The sequence below is a fragment of the Heterodontus francisci genome, chromosome 5 (genome assembly GCF_036365525.1).
Source record: "Heterodontus francisci isolate sHetFra1 chromosome 5, sHetFra1.hap1, whole genome shotgun sequence".
Classification (NCBI taxonomy): domain Eukaryota; kingdom Metazoa; phylum Chordata; class Chondrichthyes; order Heterodontiformes; family Heterodontidae; genus Heterodontus; species Heterodontus francisci.
The window spans coordinates 92,334,751-92,352,153 of record NC_090375.1 but is presented as its reverse complement, the minus strand read 5'-3'; the positions used below and the strand labels follow the sequence as shown (position 1 = coordinate 92,352,153).

The 17,403-nt window shown below is 45.5% G+C and overlaps 1 protein-coding gene across 14 annotated transcripts in view; it reads left to right on the top strand.

The window, feature by feature from the left end:
- The window catches only part of LOC137369959 (coiled-coil domain-containing protein 178), a 546,010-nt gene that overhangs the window by 162,703 nt on the left and 365,904 nt on the right, over positions 1-17,403 (top strand). For all 14 annotated transcript variants that reach the window (XM_068031766.1, XM_068031775.1, XM_068031765.1 and 11 more), the window contains 2 exons: positions 7,946-8,082; positions 8,160-8,343. In XM_068031766.1, the coding sequence (XP_067887867.1) occupies positions 7,946-8,082; positions 8,160-8,343 (321 nt within the window). The remainder of the gene's footprint in view (positions 1-7,945; positions 8,083-8,159; positions 8,344-17,403) is intronic.

Below are 17,403 nucleotides of genomic sequence, written 5' to 3'. Positions count from 1 at the left end.
AGTCAGCGTGACTAAGAGAAAGAGTAGGCAGGGAGCAGATGATGAAAGCAAAGGGACTGGTGGTCTGAGGTGCATTTGTTTTGATGCAAGAAGTGTAGTAGGTAAGGCAGATGAACCTAGGGCTTGGATTAGTACCTGGGAGTATGATGTTATTGCTATTACTGAGACTTGGTTAAGGGAAGGGCATGATTGGCAACTAAATATCCCAGGATATCGATGCTTCAGGTGGGATAGAGAGGGAGGTAAAAGGGGTGGAGGAGTTGCATTACTGGTCAAAGAGGATATCACAGCTGTGCTGAAGGAAGGCACTATGGAGGACTCGAGCTGTGAGGCAATATGGGCAGAACTCAGAAATAGGAAGGGTGCGGTAACAATGTTGGGGCTGTACTACAGGCCTCCCAACAGCGAGCGTGAGATAGAGGTACAAATATGTAAACAGATTATGGAAAGATGTAGGAGCAACAGGGTGGTGGTGATAGGAGATTTTAATTTTCCCAACATTGACTGGGATTCACTTAGTGTTAGAGGTCCAGATGGAGCAGAATTTGTATGGAACATCCAGGAGGGTTTTCTCGAGCAGTATGTAAATAGTCCAACTCTGGAAGGGGCCATACTGGACCTGGTGTTGGGGAATGAGCCCGGCCAGGTGGTTGAAGTTTCAGTAGGGGACTACTTTGGGAATAGTGATCACAATTCCGTAAGTTTTAGAATACTCACGGACAAAGACGAGAGTGGTCCCAAAGGAAGAGTGCGAAATTGGGGGAAGGCCAACTATACCAAAATTCGGCAGGAGCTGGGGAATGTAGATTGGGAGCAGCTGTTTGAAGGTAAATCCACATTTGATATGTGGGAGGCTTTTAAAGAGAGGTTGATTAGCGTGCAGGAGAGACATGTTCCTGTGAAAATGAGGGATAGAAATGGCAAGATTAGGGAACCATGGATGACAGGTGAAATTGTGAGACTAGCTAAGAGGAAAAAGGAAGCATACCCCCCTATGCGGCTGAAGAAAGACGAAGCTTTGGAAGAATATCGGGAATGTAGGACCAATCTGAAACGAGGAATTAAGAGGGCTTAAAGGGGTCATGAAATATCTTTAGCAAACAGGGTTAAGGAAAATCCCAAAGCCTTTTATTCATATATAAGGAGCAAGAGGGTAACTAGAGAAAGGATTGGCCCACTCAAGGACAAAGGAGGAAAGTTATGCGTGGAGTCAGAGAAAATGGGTGAGATTCTAAACGAGTACTTTGCATCGGTATTCACCGAGGAGAGGGACATGACGGATGTTGAGGTTAGGGACAGATATTTGATTACTCTAGGTCAAGTCGGCATAAGGAGGGAGGAAATGTTGGGTATTCTAAAAGGCATTAAGGTGGACAAGTCTCCAGGTCCGGATGGGATCTATCCCAGGTTACTGAGGGAAGCGAGAGAGGAAATAGCTGGGGCCTTAACAGATATCTTTGCAGCATCCTTAAACACGGGTGAGGTCCCGGAGGACTGGAGAATTGCTAATGTTGTCCCCTTGTTTAAGAAGGGTGGCAGGGATAATCCAGGTAATTATAGACCGGTGAGCCTGACGTCAGTGGTCGGGAAGCTGCTTGAGAAGATACTGAGGGATAGGATCTGTTTAGAGATACAGCACTGAAACAGGCCCTTCGGCCCACCGAGTCTGTGCCGACCATCAACCACCCATTTATACTAATCCTACACGAATCCCATATTCCTACCACATCCCCACCTGTCCCGATATTTCCCTACCACCTACCTATACTAGGGGCAATTTATAATGGCCAATTTACCTATCAACCTGCAAGTCTTTGGCTTGTGGCAGGAAACCAGAGCACCCGGAGGAAACCCACGCAGACACAGGGAGAACTTGCAAACTCCACACAGGCAGTACCCAGAATTGAACCCGGGTCGCTGGAGCTGTGAGGCTGCAGTGCTAACCACTGCGCCACTGTGCCGCCCATCTATTCCCATCTGGAAGAAAATGGGCTTATCAGTGATAGGCAACATGGTTTTGTGCAGGGAAGGTCATGTCTTACCAACTTAATAGAATTCTTTGAGGAAGTGACAAAGTTGATTGATGAGGGAAGGGCTGTAGATGTCATATACATGGACTTCAGTAAGGCGTTTGATAAGGTTCCCCATGGGAGGTTGATGGAGAAAGTGAAGTCGCATGGGATCCAGGGTGTACTAGCTAGATGGATAAAGAACTGGCTGGGCAACAGGAGACAGAGAGTAGCAGTGGAAGAGAGTTTCTCAAAATGGAGACGTGTGACCAGTGGTGTTCCACAGGGATCCGTGCTGGGACCACTGTTGTTTGTGATATACATAAATGATTTGGAGGAAAGTATAGGTGGTCTGATTAGCAAGTTTGCAGACGACACTAAGATTGGTGGAGTAGCAGATAGTGAAGGGGACTGTCAGAGAATACAGCAGAATATAGATAGATTGGAGACTTGGGCAGAGAAATGGCAGATGGAGTTCAATCAGGGTAAATGCGAGGTGATGCATTTTGGAAGATCCAATTCAAGAGTGAACTATACAGTAAATGGAAACGTCCTGGGGAAAATTGATGTACAGAGAGATTTGGGTGTTCAGGTCCATTGTTCCCTGAAGGTGGCAACACAGGTAAATAGAGTGGTCAAGAAGGCATACGGCATGCTTTCCTTCATCGGACGGGGTATTGAGTACAAGAGTTCGCAGGTCATGTTACAGTTGTATAGGACTTTGGTTCGGCCACATTTGGAATACTGCGTGCAGTTCTGGTCGCCACATTACCAAAAGGATGTGGATGCTTTGGAGAGGGTGCAGAGGAGGTTCACCAGGATGTTTCCTGGTATGGAGGGCGCTAGCTATGAAGAGAGGTTGAGTAGATTAGGATTATTTTCATTAGAAAGGCGGAGGTTGAGGGGGGACCTGATTGAGGTGTACAAAATCATGAGAGGTCTCGACAGGGTGGATAGCAAGAAGCTTTTTCCCAGAGTGGGGGATTCAAATACTAGGGGTCACGAGTTTAAAGTGAGAGGGGAAAAGTTTAGGGGGGATATGCGTGGAAAGTTCTTTACGCAGAGGGTGGTGGGTGCCTGGAACGCGTTGCCAGCGGAGGTGGTAGATGCGAACACGATAGTGTCTTTTAAGATGTATCTAGACAGATACATGAATGGGCAGGAAGCAAAGAGATACAGACCCTTAGAAAATAGGCGACATGTTTTGGTAGAGGATCTGGATCGGCGCAGGCTTGGAGGGCCGAAGGGCCTGTTCCTGTGCTATAATTTTCTTTGTTCTTTGGGACAAACCTATCCAGCAGTTGCAGCAAGTGCTCCCTAAACAACCTCCACATTTCTGTCGTGCATTTCCCTGAGAACATCTGTTCCCAATTTATGCTCCCCAGTTCCTGCCTAATAGCATTGTAATTCCCCCTCCCCCAATTAAATATTTTCCCATCCCGTCTGCTCCTCTCCCTCTCCATGACTATAGTCAAGGTCAGGGAGTTGTGATCACTATCACCGAAATGCTCTCCCACCGAGAGATCTGCCACCTGGCCTGGTTCGTTGCCAAGCACCAAGTCCAACATAGCCTCCCCTCTAGTCGGCCTATCTACATATTGAGTCAGGAAACCTACCTGGACACACCTGACAAAAACTGCTCCATTCAAACTGTTTGCACTAAGGAGGTTCCAATCAATATTAGGGAAGTTGAAGTCACCCATGACAACAACCCTGTTACTTCTGCACCTTTCCAAAATCTGCCTCCCAATCTGTTCTTCCATGTCTCTGTTGCTATTGGGGGGTCGATAGAAAACTCCCAATAAAGTGACTGCTCCTTTCCTGTTTCTGACTTCCACCCATAATGACTCAGTAGACAAACCCTCCTCAACGACCTCCCTTTCTGCAGCTGTGATACTATCCCTAGTTAGCAATGCCACTCCCCCACCTCTTTTACCTCCCTCCCTATTCCTTTTGAAACATCTAAACCCCGGAACATCCAACATCCATTCCTGCCCCTGTGATATCCAAGTCTCCGTAATGGCCACAACATCGTAGCTCCAAGTACTGATCCATGTTCTAGGTTCATCACCCTTATTCCTGACACTTCTTGCGTTAAAATAGACACACTTCAACCCATCATACTGGCTGCAACTTTGCCCTGTCAACTGTCTAACCTTCCTCACAGACTCTCTGCACTTGATATCCACTGATCCGTGGCTCCGGTTCCCCTCCCGAAGAGCTCTTGCAAACCTCCCGCCCAGGATATTGGTGCCCCTCAAGTTCAGATGCAACCCGTCCTTCTTGTCCAGGTCCCACCTTCCCCAGAAGGTATCCCAATGACCCACATATCTGAATCCCTCCCTCCTACACCAGTTCTGTAGCCACGTGTTCAGCTGCACTCGCTCCCTGTTTCTAGCCTCACTAGCACGTGGCACCGGTAACAATCCTGAGATTACTACTCTGCTCGTCCTGCCTTTCATTTCCAACCTAACTCCCTATATTCTCTTTTCAGGTCCTCATCCCTTTTCCTAGCTATGTTATTGGTACCGATATGTACCACGACCTCTGGCTGCTCCCCCTCCCCCTTAAGAATCCTGTGGACTCGATCCGAGACATCCCTGACCCTGGCACCCAGGAGGCAACATACCATCCGGGAGTCTCGTTTGCGACCACAGAATCTCCTGTCTGTTCCTCTAACCATTGAATCTCCTATCACTATCGCTCTCCTATTCTCCCCCCTTCCCTTCTGAGCCACTGAGCCAGGCTCAGTGCCAGAGACCTGGCCACTGTGGCTTTCCTCTGGTAGGTTGTCCCCCCCCAACCGTATCCAAAACGGTATACGTATTATTGAGGGGAACGGCCACAGGGGATCCCTGCACTGTGCGACTATTCCCTTTCCCTCCCCTGACGGTCACCCAGCTACCTTTATCCTGTAACAGGTGTCACTACTTCCCTATAACTGCTCGCTATCACCCCCTCAGCATCCTGAATGATCCGAAGTTCATCCAGCTCCAGCTCCAGCTCCAGTTCCCCAACGCGGTCTGCGAGGAGCTGGAGTTGGGTGCACTTCTCACAGGTGAAGTCAGCAGGGACACCAGTGGTGACCCTCACCTCCCACATCCTGCAAGAGGAGCATGCAACTGCCCTAGCTTCCATCCCCTCTGCACTAAATTGACAACAGAAATTTAAAAAAAAGGAAAACCTTACCTTACCTTGCCAAACCCTCCACACAAGAGTCCTTTTTTTTTGGTTAGAGGAGGAGGATGGGTGGGAGACACTACACGTGCAGTGTTTCGGGTTTAGCAACTGCCCGAATATATAGGTTTACTTACCCAGCAGTCCCCTTGTCCGCCGAAACAAAAGGACTCAGCTGTTTCTTGATATCACATGAAATGTATTGAATTGTCAGAAGACTGGCATCTGTAATGGTGGGGACCTCAGAAGGAGACCAAATCAATCATCCACTTGACCCTTCTGGGTGAAGATGTTTGAGAATGCATCAGCCTTGTTTCCTGCACTCAGATACTCAACTTCACCATCATTGAGGATAGTGATGTTTATGGTGATAAAGGAATGTCTATGACTGTTATTAATATGGAATTCCAGAAGGCACTCGACAAGGTTCCAAATAAGACACTGTTCACAAAAATGAGGGTGCATAGATTTACAGGGAACTTATTGCCTTGGATAGGGAATTGATTAGGAGGTGATAGGTTTCAAAGAGTAGGGATACAATAGGCATAATGGGTATGCACTCCCAATGGGATGCAACTAGTGGTTTCCCCCAGTGATCTGTCTGTCTGTCTGTACTGAGACCTCAGCTTTTCATTATATTTATAAATGTCAGATTAAGGAATAGAGAGCCACATTATCTAAGTTTTCAGATGGCTCTCAATTAGGTGGAATGGTAAAAAATGTAGATGGGAGCAGAAAGTTGCAAAGGGTCATTAATCGATTAAGTGAGTAGGTAAAACTGTGACAGATGGAGTTCAGTGTGGGAAAGTGGGAAATCATCCACTATGGACATAAGAAAGATAGATCAGTGTATTTTCTAAATGGTGAGAAGCTAGGAACAGTGGCTGAGCAGAGAAATTTAGGGGCCCACATTCAGAAACAACTAAAAGCTGGTAGACATGTACAAAAATAAATAGAAAGGCTAATCGAATGTTGGCCTTTATCACAAGGGGGCTGGAATACAAAGGGGTGGAAGTTATGTTACTACTGTACAGAGCTCTGGTTAAGCTCAATTTGACGTACTGCATTAATTCTGGGCACTGCAGCTCAGGAAGGATATATTGACCTTGGAGAGGGTGCAGCGCAGATACATTAGAATGAGTTCTGATGAAGGGTCACTGACCTGAAATGTTAACTCTCCTTCTCTCTCCACAGATGCTGCCAGACCTGCTGAGTATTTCCAGCATTTCTTGTTTTTATTTCGGATTTCCAGCATCTGCAGTATTTTGCTTTTTCATTAGAACTGGAGCTAAAAAGTTTCAATTATGAGGACATGTTGCATAGAATAGGCTTATATTTCTTTGAATATAGAATAATAAGAGGCTATCTAATTGAGGTTTTTAAGATGCTTAAAGGATTTGATTGAGTAGATAGAAACTATTTTGTGTGGTGGGCGAGTCCAGAACAAGGCAAAATTGGAGCTAGGCTGTTCAAGGGTGATGCCAAGAAGCAGTTCTTCACACAAAGGATAGTGAAAATCTGGAACTTGCTCCCCCCCCAAAAAAAATTTGTTGAGGCTAGATCAGTTGAAAATGTGAAAACTGAGATTGATAGATTTTTGTTGGGCAAGGGTATTAAGGGTTATGGAACCACAGCTCGTCGATGGAGTTAAGATTAAGCAATGAATGATGAAACAGGCTGAGTGGCCTAATCCTGTTCCTTTGTTCCTTCCTATGTTCCTAAAAGCTGTATATCTCTACCTCTCTCTCCTTTAAGAACATTCTTTAAATTTACATCCATCTGTCCTACTATCACCTTTTGTGGCTCAGTGCCAAAATTTATTTGATAATGCTCCTGTGAAGTGCCTTGGGCCATTTTAATAAAGGTGTTATATAAATGCAAGTTGTTGTTGTAATATGGTGGAGCAGATGATGTGCCCTTAAAAAATCCAACCAATTTTCATTCCATTGAAATGAATGCCTCCAGAGTGGACAAAATTGGTGAGGAATGGAAAAAGTAGAATGTACTTCCCCTAGAGCAATGTTTTCTTTCATTTTTTTTTCTTTTTACACTTTCAGCCTCTGTCACTCTTTCCTCTTCATTCTTTAGTCTCTCAAGTATTATTCCTTGACTGAGAAGGTACCAGCTAATGTAATTTCCTACCTCGACATGCAATTTTTGACTACTGATTCTTTTGTTGAAATAGGAGTTTCTTCCTGTTTATGGGGAATTGTCTGCCTTCTTTTCATTGCTTTGCCCTAACAGCACAGCCAATCTTGGGACTGACAGTTTGATGTCATTAACTTTACTATTGTTTCTTTTTTAAAAATTCAATTATTTTAGTCTCCCTCATAGAAGTTACATGGGTCACTGATCATTCCCTGACTAAGATGGTAACCTACAGTTCCCCACTAATGATCTGAGACGATTACTAAAAGGTGCATCAGGGTTGACTTTCCCCCTTACCTGTACATCACCACTGCTTGGCTTCCTTTTGATCACACAGTCAAAATTTGTAATTCATGGTATTGTAACCCACTCCCTACCACTTCTTGGCACAGTCCATTAGAGTAACAAGCTGCCGAGTATTTTGGCCAAGAGAAAGTTGATAATTGAATAATTTGAAATGTTCCAGATGAGTACTTGGAACTTGTTTTATAAAATTACTCGTTTTATTTTAAATGTAAATATGTCAGATTACTTTTCCTTAATGGATTTTTTGCTGGTTGTATGCTGAGACTTCTGGTTGGGGTGATTTTATCTATTTTATTTTTATGTAGACAAGAATTGGAAACTCTGAATTATCCGAACAACAAAAAGAACTTGACAGAAAACTTAATGAGCTAAAGCATTTGGAGAACAAAAACAAAGAACTTGAATTGGAGATTGAAATCTTTAACAATGACATTAAAGAAAGGTATGTAAAATAAACTGATTTTTCTTCACGCATCAGTATTTAAAATTTTTTAAAAGTTAAAAGCATACTTGTTAAAGTCGGCAGGAAAGAAATAAAATGAAGAAAGAGATCCGACAAATACAGGAAGCTCTGAAAATTAATAATGGCAAGCTAAACACCATGAAGAAACAGCTCACCCAAGTGGAGAGGACTCAAAATGCAGTGAGAGCAAAGCTGTTGATGTTGACAAAGACACTGGCTGATCAGGAAGATCAATTGAAGGTTAGTGAGTAATACGGTATGCAAACCTCAGAACATTTTGGATTCAGTGGATTAGTACTAACATCCTTTATAATCCAAGAGTTTGGTGTTGAATGATTTTAATACATCAAAAGTTTGACTATGATTAAGATAAAGCTCGGCTTGGCAATACTTTTAATTTTAGATTACAGCTTTGCAACTCAATTGAATCTATTTGTGATATTTTGCCTTTATGAATTTTGGTCAATGACAAAAATTAAAGAAAAAGCTGACAACATGCAAGTGTACAATTCAACTAATTTATATAAAAACTAGCAACATTGAAGTCTGCAACACGTAAATACTAACCAGCAGGTACTAAGATCCTGCTATAAGTCTTGCTCCAATTTTAGCTTATTTGCATTGGTGAATTTTCCAAGATAATAAAGTATTTTTATTCTTTATTCAGCCTGAATTCATCTCAGTATTGAATAAGTGACAAATGATCTGCTCTCCGATGTTTGATAATCCTCCTATGGTTGTATACAATATGATTTACCACCCAAGATGGATTAGCCTGTCCAATTTTTCCCACACCCGTGGAGGAAGATGGCACATCTTTTGATTAGCATCCCCTCAACGGATGTGACTCAGATTGGCCATTTAGCAGAGTAGAAAACTGAACACTGGTATTTTTACAAAAGGAAAAAATACTGTGGATGCTGGAAATCTGAAATATAAACAGAAAATGTTGGAAATACTCAACAGGCCAGGCAACATCAATGGAGAGAAAAATAGGTCTGTGACCTTTTACCAGAACTGAAAAATGTTAGAGGTAACAGGTGCAGAACAAGAGGAAAGAACAAAAGGGTAGATCTGTGATAGGGTGGAAGATAGGAGTGATTTAATCAACAGCAGAAAACTTATCAGCCCTTGATGTCAGAGAAAATGGGAGCAGTGATTATGCACTGAAATTGCTAAACTCTGTGTTGAATCTGGCAAGGGATGAGATTGAAAGGAGAGATGGGATCAGAGGAAAATAAAGGGGAAGAAGAATCCGGATGGGTGTTGGTATCTAAAAGTTGTTGAAGCTTGTGGTCCTTGGCATCTGAAAGAAAGGAATAAAGGAATAAAAAGAAAGTGTATCCTTAGCAATGTTAATGCTAATACTGCTGCATTACAATCCAGTCGATAGTTAGCATAATGTTTGGTTTCAGTTTTTAGTGTTTTCAGTTTTTCAGTTTGTTTCTAATCTCTTTACATTAGTACAGTTTGAACATAGTATTTGAAAGACTTTCCAAGGCCCAGGGAAACAGTTATAAAGGGAAAACTGATATTTTAAGTGTTACATATGCAAACATTTTTGTTTAATTACCTAAGCTATTACTTATTTCACACAAGGTGGCCTCTAGTTAAATAATGAAGGAAGCATGTATATTATTTTCCAAAATTAATAAATGAATGATTAAAAGGTGAGGTTAAAGATGAGATCTGGCATTCCTTTAACCTGAGGGTCTGTAGAGACTTTCCAGTGGGTCTGTAAAATAATTGAGCGGCATATTGAGTCGGGCTGGATGCTTGAAGGCAGGAACGCAGTGTGGCTGCTACTTGTGCAGTGCATAGTGGGTTGGCTGTGACACCAAGGAGGGGAGTGCGCATGGAGGAGTGCTGAGAGTAGTATGGAAGCTGCCTGGTAGACTCTCAGTTACCAAGACTGGTGGTGGTCACCAGGTGAGTTCAGCCTTGTTCCAAATAGGGGAGTTTTTAAAATATGCAAGCACGACATACTATGCAGTGAGAAGCAGGCCCACCCATCTCATTGACACCTGTAAGTAAATACCTGTTTTCTTAAAAACATTATTAAAGCACTCTTTACCTGCATCACTTTAATGTTATGTGTTTTGTATAATATAATTTGGATGGGGGGGGGGGGGCTGCTTCAACTAATGCCTTCTCTTAACCTCGCACAACTGAACAAGTGTTCAACCAGAGGAATGACCAATCACCAGTGTTATTTAAAGGGATCATCAACTAATCCATTTGAAAAGGAATCCTTGAACCAAAAAAGTTTGAGAGCCACTGGTGTAAAGTGATGTCTGTGTAATTCTTTGCTTTGTTCCACGTTTTATTGATATTGTTTACAAGTTATTTTTTTTTTGTTTCAATCACAGCTGCCTTACATTGTGGACAGATAGGTGGCAAAATTTGGCTCCCAGCACCAATTGTTTGGGATTACAGGTGTTGTTTTGGTTCCAAAATGGAATTCACAGTGAACATGCGCATTTCTGGTGCAGGCCTCGTGGATGCAATTTTTGGTAGGGTGTCAGCATGGGTGTAGGGAACGCCGTAAGTATGCAAAATAGGCAGATTGTGACGCCAATCACTGTGTAATGCTGATTTGATGCCATGCTGCCATTTTGAAGTTCACTGCTTCAACTAATGCCTTCTCTTAACCTCGCACAACTGAACAAGTGTTCAGCCAGAGGAATGACCAATCACCAGTGTTATTTAAAGGGATCATCAACTACTTTCAGGTTAGTTGCTGATTGATTTCTATGGCTTTTGCTGCCATTGTAGAAGTGTTTAGTTATTTGTACAGTTATTTTAAGTTACTGAAGTTTGCATTGATTGGTGCAGCAGGTGCTCAAGGACTTTGTCCTCATTTCAAGGATTCTGCACAAAATACTTGTTCCCAGAGATGATGAAGTAGTTTGCATCCCCCTTGGACTACAGCATGACATGGAGAATGAGTAGAGGTGACACAAAGCAAAAAAGTTTCTTGAGGAGAGTGTAGGAGGAGGGGGAGAAGGGCTGTCCACAGGAGGCCATATTTACAGAGGGATTCATGTAGCAATTGTCCTACCTGAACCTTAGCGAGGAACAGTGTGCCAGATGTCGCTGCATTACGAAGGACATCCTGACTGAAATCTGCCACCAGCTGCAGCCACAATTCCAGCCTCAGAGCAGGGCACGGATGGCATTACCAATATCTTTAAAGATGACTGTGAACCTTTACATGTCAGGCTCCTTTCAGGCTGGCGCAGGCAATATTTGCAATATCACCCAGTTTGCTGCCCACTGTTGCATAAGGGAGGTTACTGAGGCACTGTATTCCAAGATAGCTAAATACATTTCATTCTGTCTTGCCTAAGAGAAGCAGGTGGAGCGAGCATGCAGCTTCACGAGGAATGTGGGCTTCCCCATGGTGCACGGTGTCATTGACTGCACACATACTACTTTGTAGGAGTCACATGTGAACTCTGAGATGTACCAGAACCAAAAGGGATTCCACTCCCTCAACATCCAGCTAGTATGTGACCATACGCAGCATATCATGCAGATCAGCGCCTGGTAACCTGGCAGCAGACATGATGCCTTCATTCTGCAGCAGTCCGCTGTACCATCTTCTTTTGAGCCACTATGACAAACCAGAGGGTGGCTACTGGGCAACAAGGGTTATCCATTGACCATGTGGTTCATGACTCCGGTATGCAACTCTTGCACATGTGGGCAGGTAAAATACAATTTGGTTTGGAATGTTTGTTTTGTGATGGCTTTTTATTTTAGCGTTGTGGCCAGGAGGACACTTTGATAGTCAGTAATAGAGGGAAGGTAAAGTGTGGGACTGTTGGTGAATGAAGAATTGGGGTTGCATTCACTGGTATTGTCATTAGATAACTCGATCACAGACAGCCCATGCTGTCACATGAAATGTGATTGAGCGGACCATTGGCGTGCTGAACCAACGCTTCCGCTGCCTGGATCATTCTGGAGGAGCTCTGCGATATTTGGCAGAGTATGTCACAAGATTTGTCATGGTCTGTTGCGTGCTGCACAACTTCGCCATCCTGTGGGCAGCCATTGCCTCCAGCTATACCAGCAGAGGAGGAAGAGGAGTAGGAGGAACAAGTGGGGAGGCAATCAACAGATCCCCTTTCTGGCCAGGCTGTCTGTGATCGACTCATCCGATGGCAGTATCAGTGAATGCAACCCCAATTCCCCATTCACCAACAGTCCCACACCTTACCTTCCCTCTGTTACTGACTATCAAGGTGCCCTCTTGGCCACAATGCTAAAATAAAAGCCATTAGAAAACAAACATTCCAAACCAAATTTATAGATCAAACTATCCAATATTGCATACAAAAGTCAACTAATCACTCTTGTACATTCCCTTACTGCCTGTCTTCCATATGCTTTTGCCTTTCCTAGTGCTCCTACGCAGTACTACCCCTATGGCTGCAGCATGAGGCTGCTGACTTTCAGTGAGGGAGACTGCAGTTGGCCTTGGAGGATGACATCGGGCAGCTCTGGCCCTAGACAGCTTGGCTTGGGACTGCATCACCTCAGCATAGCAAAAGCAATCTGGTTGACGGGCTGACAGGCAACAGCAAGGACACTGCCAGAGTGGTGGTCATCCCGAGAGAGGACAGCAGATTTGTAGCTGTACAGAACTTTAGTTAGGCCACACTTAGAATATTGCATGCAATTCTGGTCGCCACACTACCAGAAGGACATGGAGGCTTTGGAGAGGGTACAGAAGAGGTTTACCAGGATGTTGCCTGGTCTGGAGGGCATTAGCTATGAGGAGAGGTTGGATAAACTCAGATTGTTTTCACTGGAACGACGGAGGTGGAGGGGCGACATGATAGAGGTTTACAAAGTTACGAGCGGCATGGACAGAGTGGATAGTCAGAAGCTTTTTCCCAGGGTGGAAGAGTCAGTTACTAGGGGACATAGGTTTAAGGTGCGAGGGGCAAAGTTTAGAGGGGATGTGCAAGGCAAGTTCTTTACACAGAGGGTGGTGAGTGCCTGGAACTTGCTGCCGGGGAGGCGGTGGAAGCAGGTACGATAGCGACGTTTAAGAGGCATCTTGACAAATACATGAATAGGATGGGAATAGAGGGATACGGTCCCCGGAAGTGCAGAAAGTTTTAGTTTAGGCAGGCATCAAGATCGACGCAGGCTTGGAGGGCCGAATGGCCTGTTCCTGTGTTGTACTGTTCTTTGTTCTTTGTGCTGCATTGAGCCACTGCAAGGGGGAAGTGCAGAGGGTGAGGGGTGTTGGTGGGGCATCTCAGCAATCCTAGACATATGTTGGAATACAGATTACTGGACTGCTATTAGACCCTGCATGCTCCTTTGAGCGCTGGCATCCACAGCTACAATGTCAATAGTCTGAGCTTGTGTGATATCAAGCTGAACTTTCATGACTTCAGCCTGAGCTTCCACTGCAGCACACAGATGTTGGGTAGCTTCTGCTTGTGCTGGAATGGAAACTGAGACATTAGCTATCAGACACTGCATCAAGGTTGGGTCCATAAGTGTTGCCATGGAATTGGCCTCCACTTTCATGCTGGAGATTATGGGCTCCAAGCTCTGCGCAAAGCCCGAAGTGAAGTTGTGCTGGAATTCTTCATGCCCTTTAAATTGACCGTAGGCTTTCTGGCAGGCCTGCCAATGCACCAAGCATTTCAGTGTGCATGACCATCATCCTTCTGTCGGCCACCCCCATTGAAGTGCTCAGCTGAGTCCTCTACAGAAGAACTCGTGTACGACCTCACCCCCCGCCGAGCTGACACCTGTGCTACCCTGAACCTCTGCCCTGACTGTTTCTGTTCATGTCTAGTGTCTCATTGCATGCAGATCGTGCTGTAAAGCTATCCTCTGAAGTATTCACAGCGTCTCAATATCTGAGATGATGGCTGTGAGTATGGGAGTGTGTGACGGTGTTTCTTTTTCATCACTGTCTTCCTACTTTGCCACCTCTTTCTCTTCAACTTCTGCCTGGCCAGGAGGCAGCTTTTGGATATCTGAAAGAAGAAAGAGACAAGGATCAGGAGGGCGTTCTCAGATATCTGAAAGGAAAAAGGGACAATGCCATGATTGTGGTGATACTTGGGGTGGAAAGCAGGAGGTGAATGCTTACACCATTCATGCCTTGTAAATCAGAAGAGATTGTGGGATGATGGGGTTGTGGGATGTGAGAAGCAAGATTACGTATGAGCAAACCGTCATCTTCGTTGGAGTCCTGTCACTACCTTAGTTATGGCCGCTCCAATAGTGATAAGCACTATCTCCTCCATGGAGGTAAAGGCATGCAGCTGTGCCTGTATTCTGCCACTTAGGTGCTGCTGCCTCTGGTTATGTGGCACCTTGTCATGCAACAGACAGGGAAGCGTGTCAATGGGCTGGATTTTATTATCCAGCTGCGGAGAGCGGCTGTGGGTGCTCCAAATAGCATCAGTCCTGCCTGTGAGGTTAGCACCTGCGGGCAGCCATTTAGCGTAATAATGGCGGCTGTTCCCCCGCCACCCCCCCCCATCACATGGTGGGGCCAGCATTGGCAACACCATTCACTGGCGTCTCCTGATGTCGGATTACAGAGTTCCCTCCTTTCCCCCCAACAGTATCCACTTGCAGAGTTCCCTCCTTCCCTCACATCTGCAGATTGAGCTCAGCAGCAATGTCCAATGTGTAAAAAAAATTACACATGGTAACAACGGATAACATACCTAACCTTTCCAGGCACCGATGACACTTGCCTCAGTGGCTCCAGCTTTTCAAAGATGGGAAAGTGAAGGCACGTGAATGCTGCACATCATGCATAACATTGCAAACGCCTGTTCGGATCACGGCAAGTAAAATACAAATTCATGCAAAACAGTGTGGAACAGATTTAAATTACGATCTTGTCGTGTTGCGGTGGAGGAGCCGCTACAGAGGGGAGGCACTGGCGTAGTGGTATTATCACTGGACTAGTAACCCAGAGACCAGAGTATTGATCTGGAGATATGGGTTCAAATCTCACCACAGCAGAAGATGGAATTTGAATTTAATTAATAAATCTGGAATTTAAAAAAAGCTAGTCTAATGATGGCCATGAAACTATTGTCGATTGTTGTAAAAACCCATCTGGTTCACTAATGTCCTTTAGGGAAGGAAATCTGTTGTCCTTACCTGGCCTGGCCTACATGTGACTCCAGACCCACAGCAATGTGACTGACTCTTACATGCCCTCTGAAATGGCCTAGCAAGCCACTCAGTTGTACCTAACCGCTACGAAGTCAATAAAAAGGAATGAAACCTGACAGACCACCCGGCATCGACCTCGGAACTGGAAACGACAACGGCAAACCCAGCCCTGTCAACCCTGCAAAGTCCTCCTTACTAACATCTGGGGGCTTGTGCCAAAGTTGGGAGAGTTGTCCCACAGACTAGTCAAGCAACAGCCTGACATAGTCATACTCACGGAATCATACCTTGCAGACGATGTCCCAGACACTGCAATCACTAGCCCTGGGTATGTCCTGTCCCACCGGAAGGACAGACCCAGCAGAGGTGGCGGGACAGTGGTCTATAGTAGGGAGGGAGTTTCCCTGGGAGTCCTCAACATCGACTCTGGACCCCATGAAGTCTCATGGCATCAGGTCAAACATGGGCAAGGTAACCTCCTGCTGATTACCACCTACCGCCCTCCCTCAGCTGATGAGTCAGTACTCCTCCATGTTGAACACCACTTGGAGGAAGCACTGAGGGTGGCAAGGGCACAAAATGTGCTCTGGGTGGGGGACTTCAATGTCTATCACCATGAGTGGCACGGTAGCACCACTACTGACCGAGCTGGCCGAGTCCTAAAGGACATAGCTGCTAAACTGGGTCTGCAGCAAGTGGTGAGAGAACCAACAAGAGGGAAAAACATACTTAACCTTGTTCTCACCAATCTGCCTTCCGCAGATGCTTCTGTCCATGACTGTATTGGTAGGAGTGACCACCGCACAGTCCTTGTGGAGACGAAGTCCCGCTTTCACATTGAGGATCCCGTCCTTCGTGTTGTGTGGCACTATCACCGTGCTAAATGGGATGGATTTCGAACAGATCTAGCAATGCAAAACTGGGCATCATTGAGGCGCTGTGGGCCATCAGCAGCAGCAGAATTGTACTCAACCACAATCTGTAACCTCATGGCCCGGCATATCCCCCACCATTACCATCAAGCCAGGAGATCAACCCTGGTTCAATGAAGAGTGCAGGAGGGCATGCCAGGAGCAGCACCAGGCATACCTCAAAATGAGGTGTCAACCTGGTGAAGCTACAAACCAGGACTTTCTTCTTTAGCCTCCTTATCTTGAGGGACAATGGGTAAGCACCTGGAGGTGGTCAGTGGTGTGTGGAGCAGCGCCTGGAGTGACTATAAAGGCCAATTCTAGAGTGACAGGCTCTTCCACAGGTGCTGCAGAAAAATTTGTTTGTCGGGGCTGTTACACAGTTGGCTCCCCCCTTGCGCTTCTGTCTTTTTTCCTGCCAACTGCTAAGTTTCTTCGACTCGCCACACTTTAGCCCCGCCTTTATGGCTGCCCGCCAGCTCTGGCGAACGCTGGCAACTGACTCCCACGACTTGTAATCAATGTCACAGGACTTCATGTCACGTTTGCAGACGTCTTTAAAGCGGAGACATGGACGGACGGTGGGTCTGATACCAGTAGCGAGCTCGCTGTGCAATGTGTCTTTGGGGATCCTGCCATCTTCCATGCGGCTCACATGGCCAAGCCATCTCAAGCGCCGCTGACTCAGTAGTGTGTATAAGCTGGGGAGGTTGGCCGCCTCGAGGACTTCTTGCATGCCAAACTGCATAAGCAGCATGCAATAGACAGAGCTAAGCGATCCCTTAACCAACGGATCAGATCTAAGCTCTGCAGTCCTGCCTCATCCAGCCGTGAATGGTGGTGGACAATTAAACAACTAACTGGAGGAGGTGGCTCCACAAATATCCCCATCCTCAATGATGGGGGAGCCCATCATTGCATCAGTGCGAAAGATAAGGCTGAAGCATTTGCAACAATCTTCAGCCAGAAGTGCCGAGTTGATGATCTATCTCGGCCTGCTCCTGAAGTCCCCAGCATCACAGATGCCAGACTTCAGCCAATTCGATTCACTCCGTGTGATATCAAGAAACGACTGAAGGCACTGGATACTGCAAAGGCTATGGGTCCTGACAATATTCCAGCAATAGTACTGATGATTGTGCTCCAGAACCTGCCGCACCCCTAGCCAAGTTCCAGTATAGCTACAACACCGGCATCTACCTGGCAATGTGGAAAA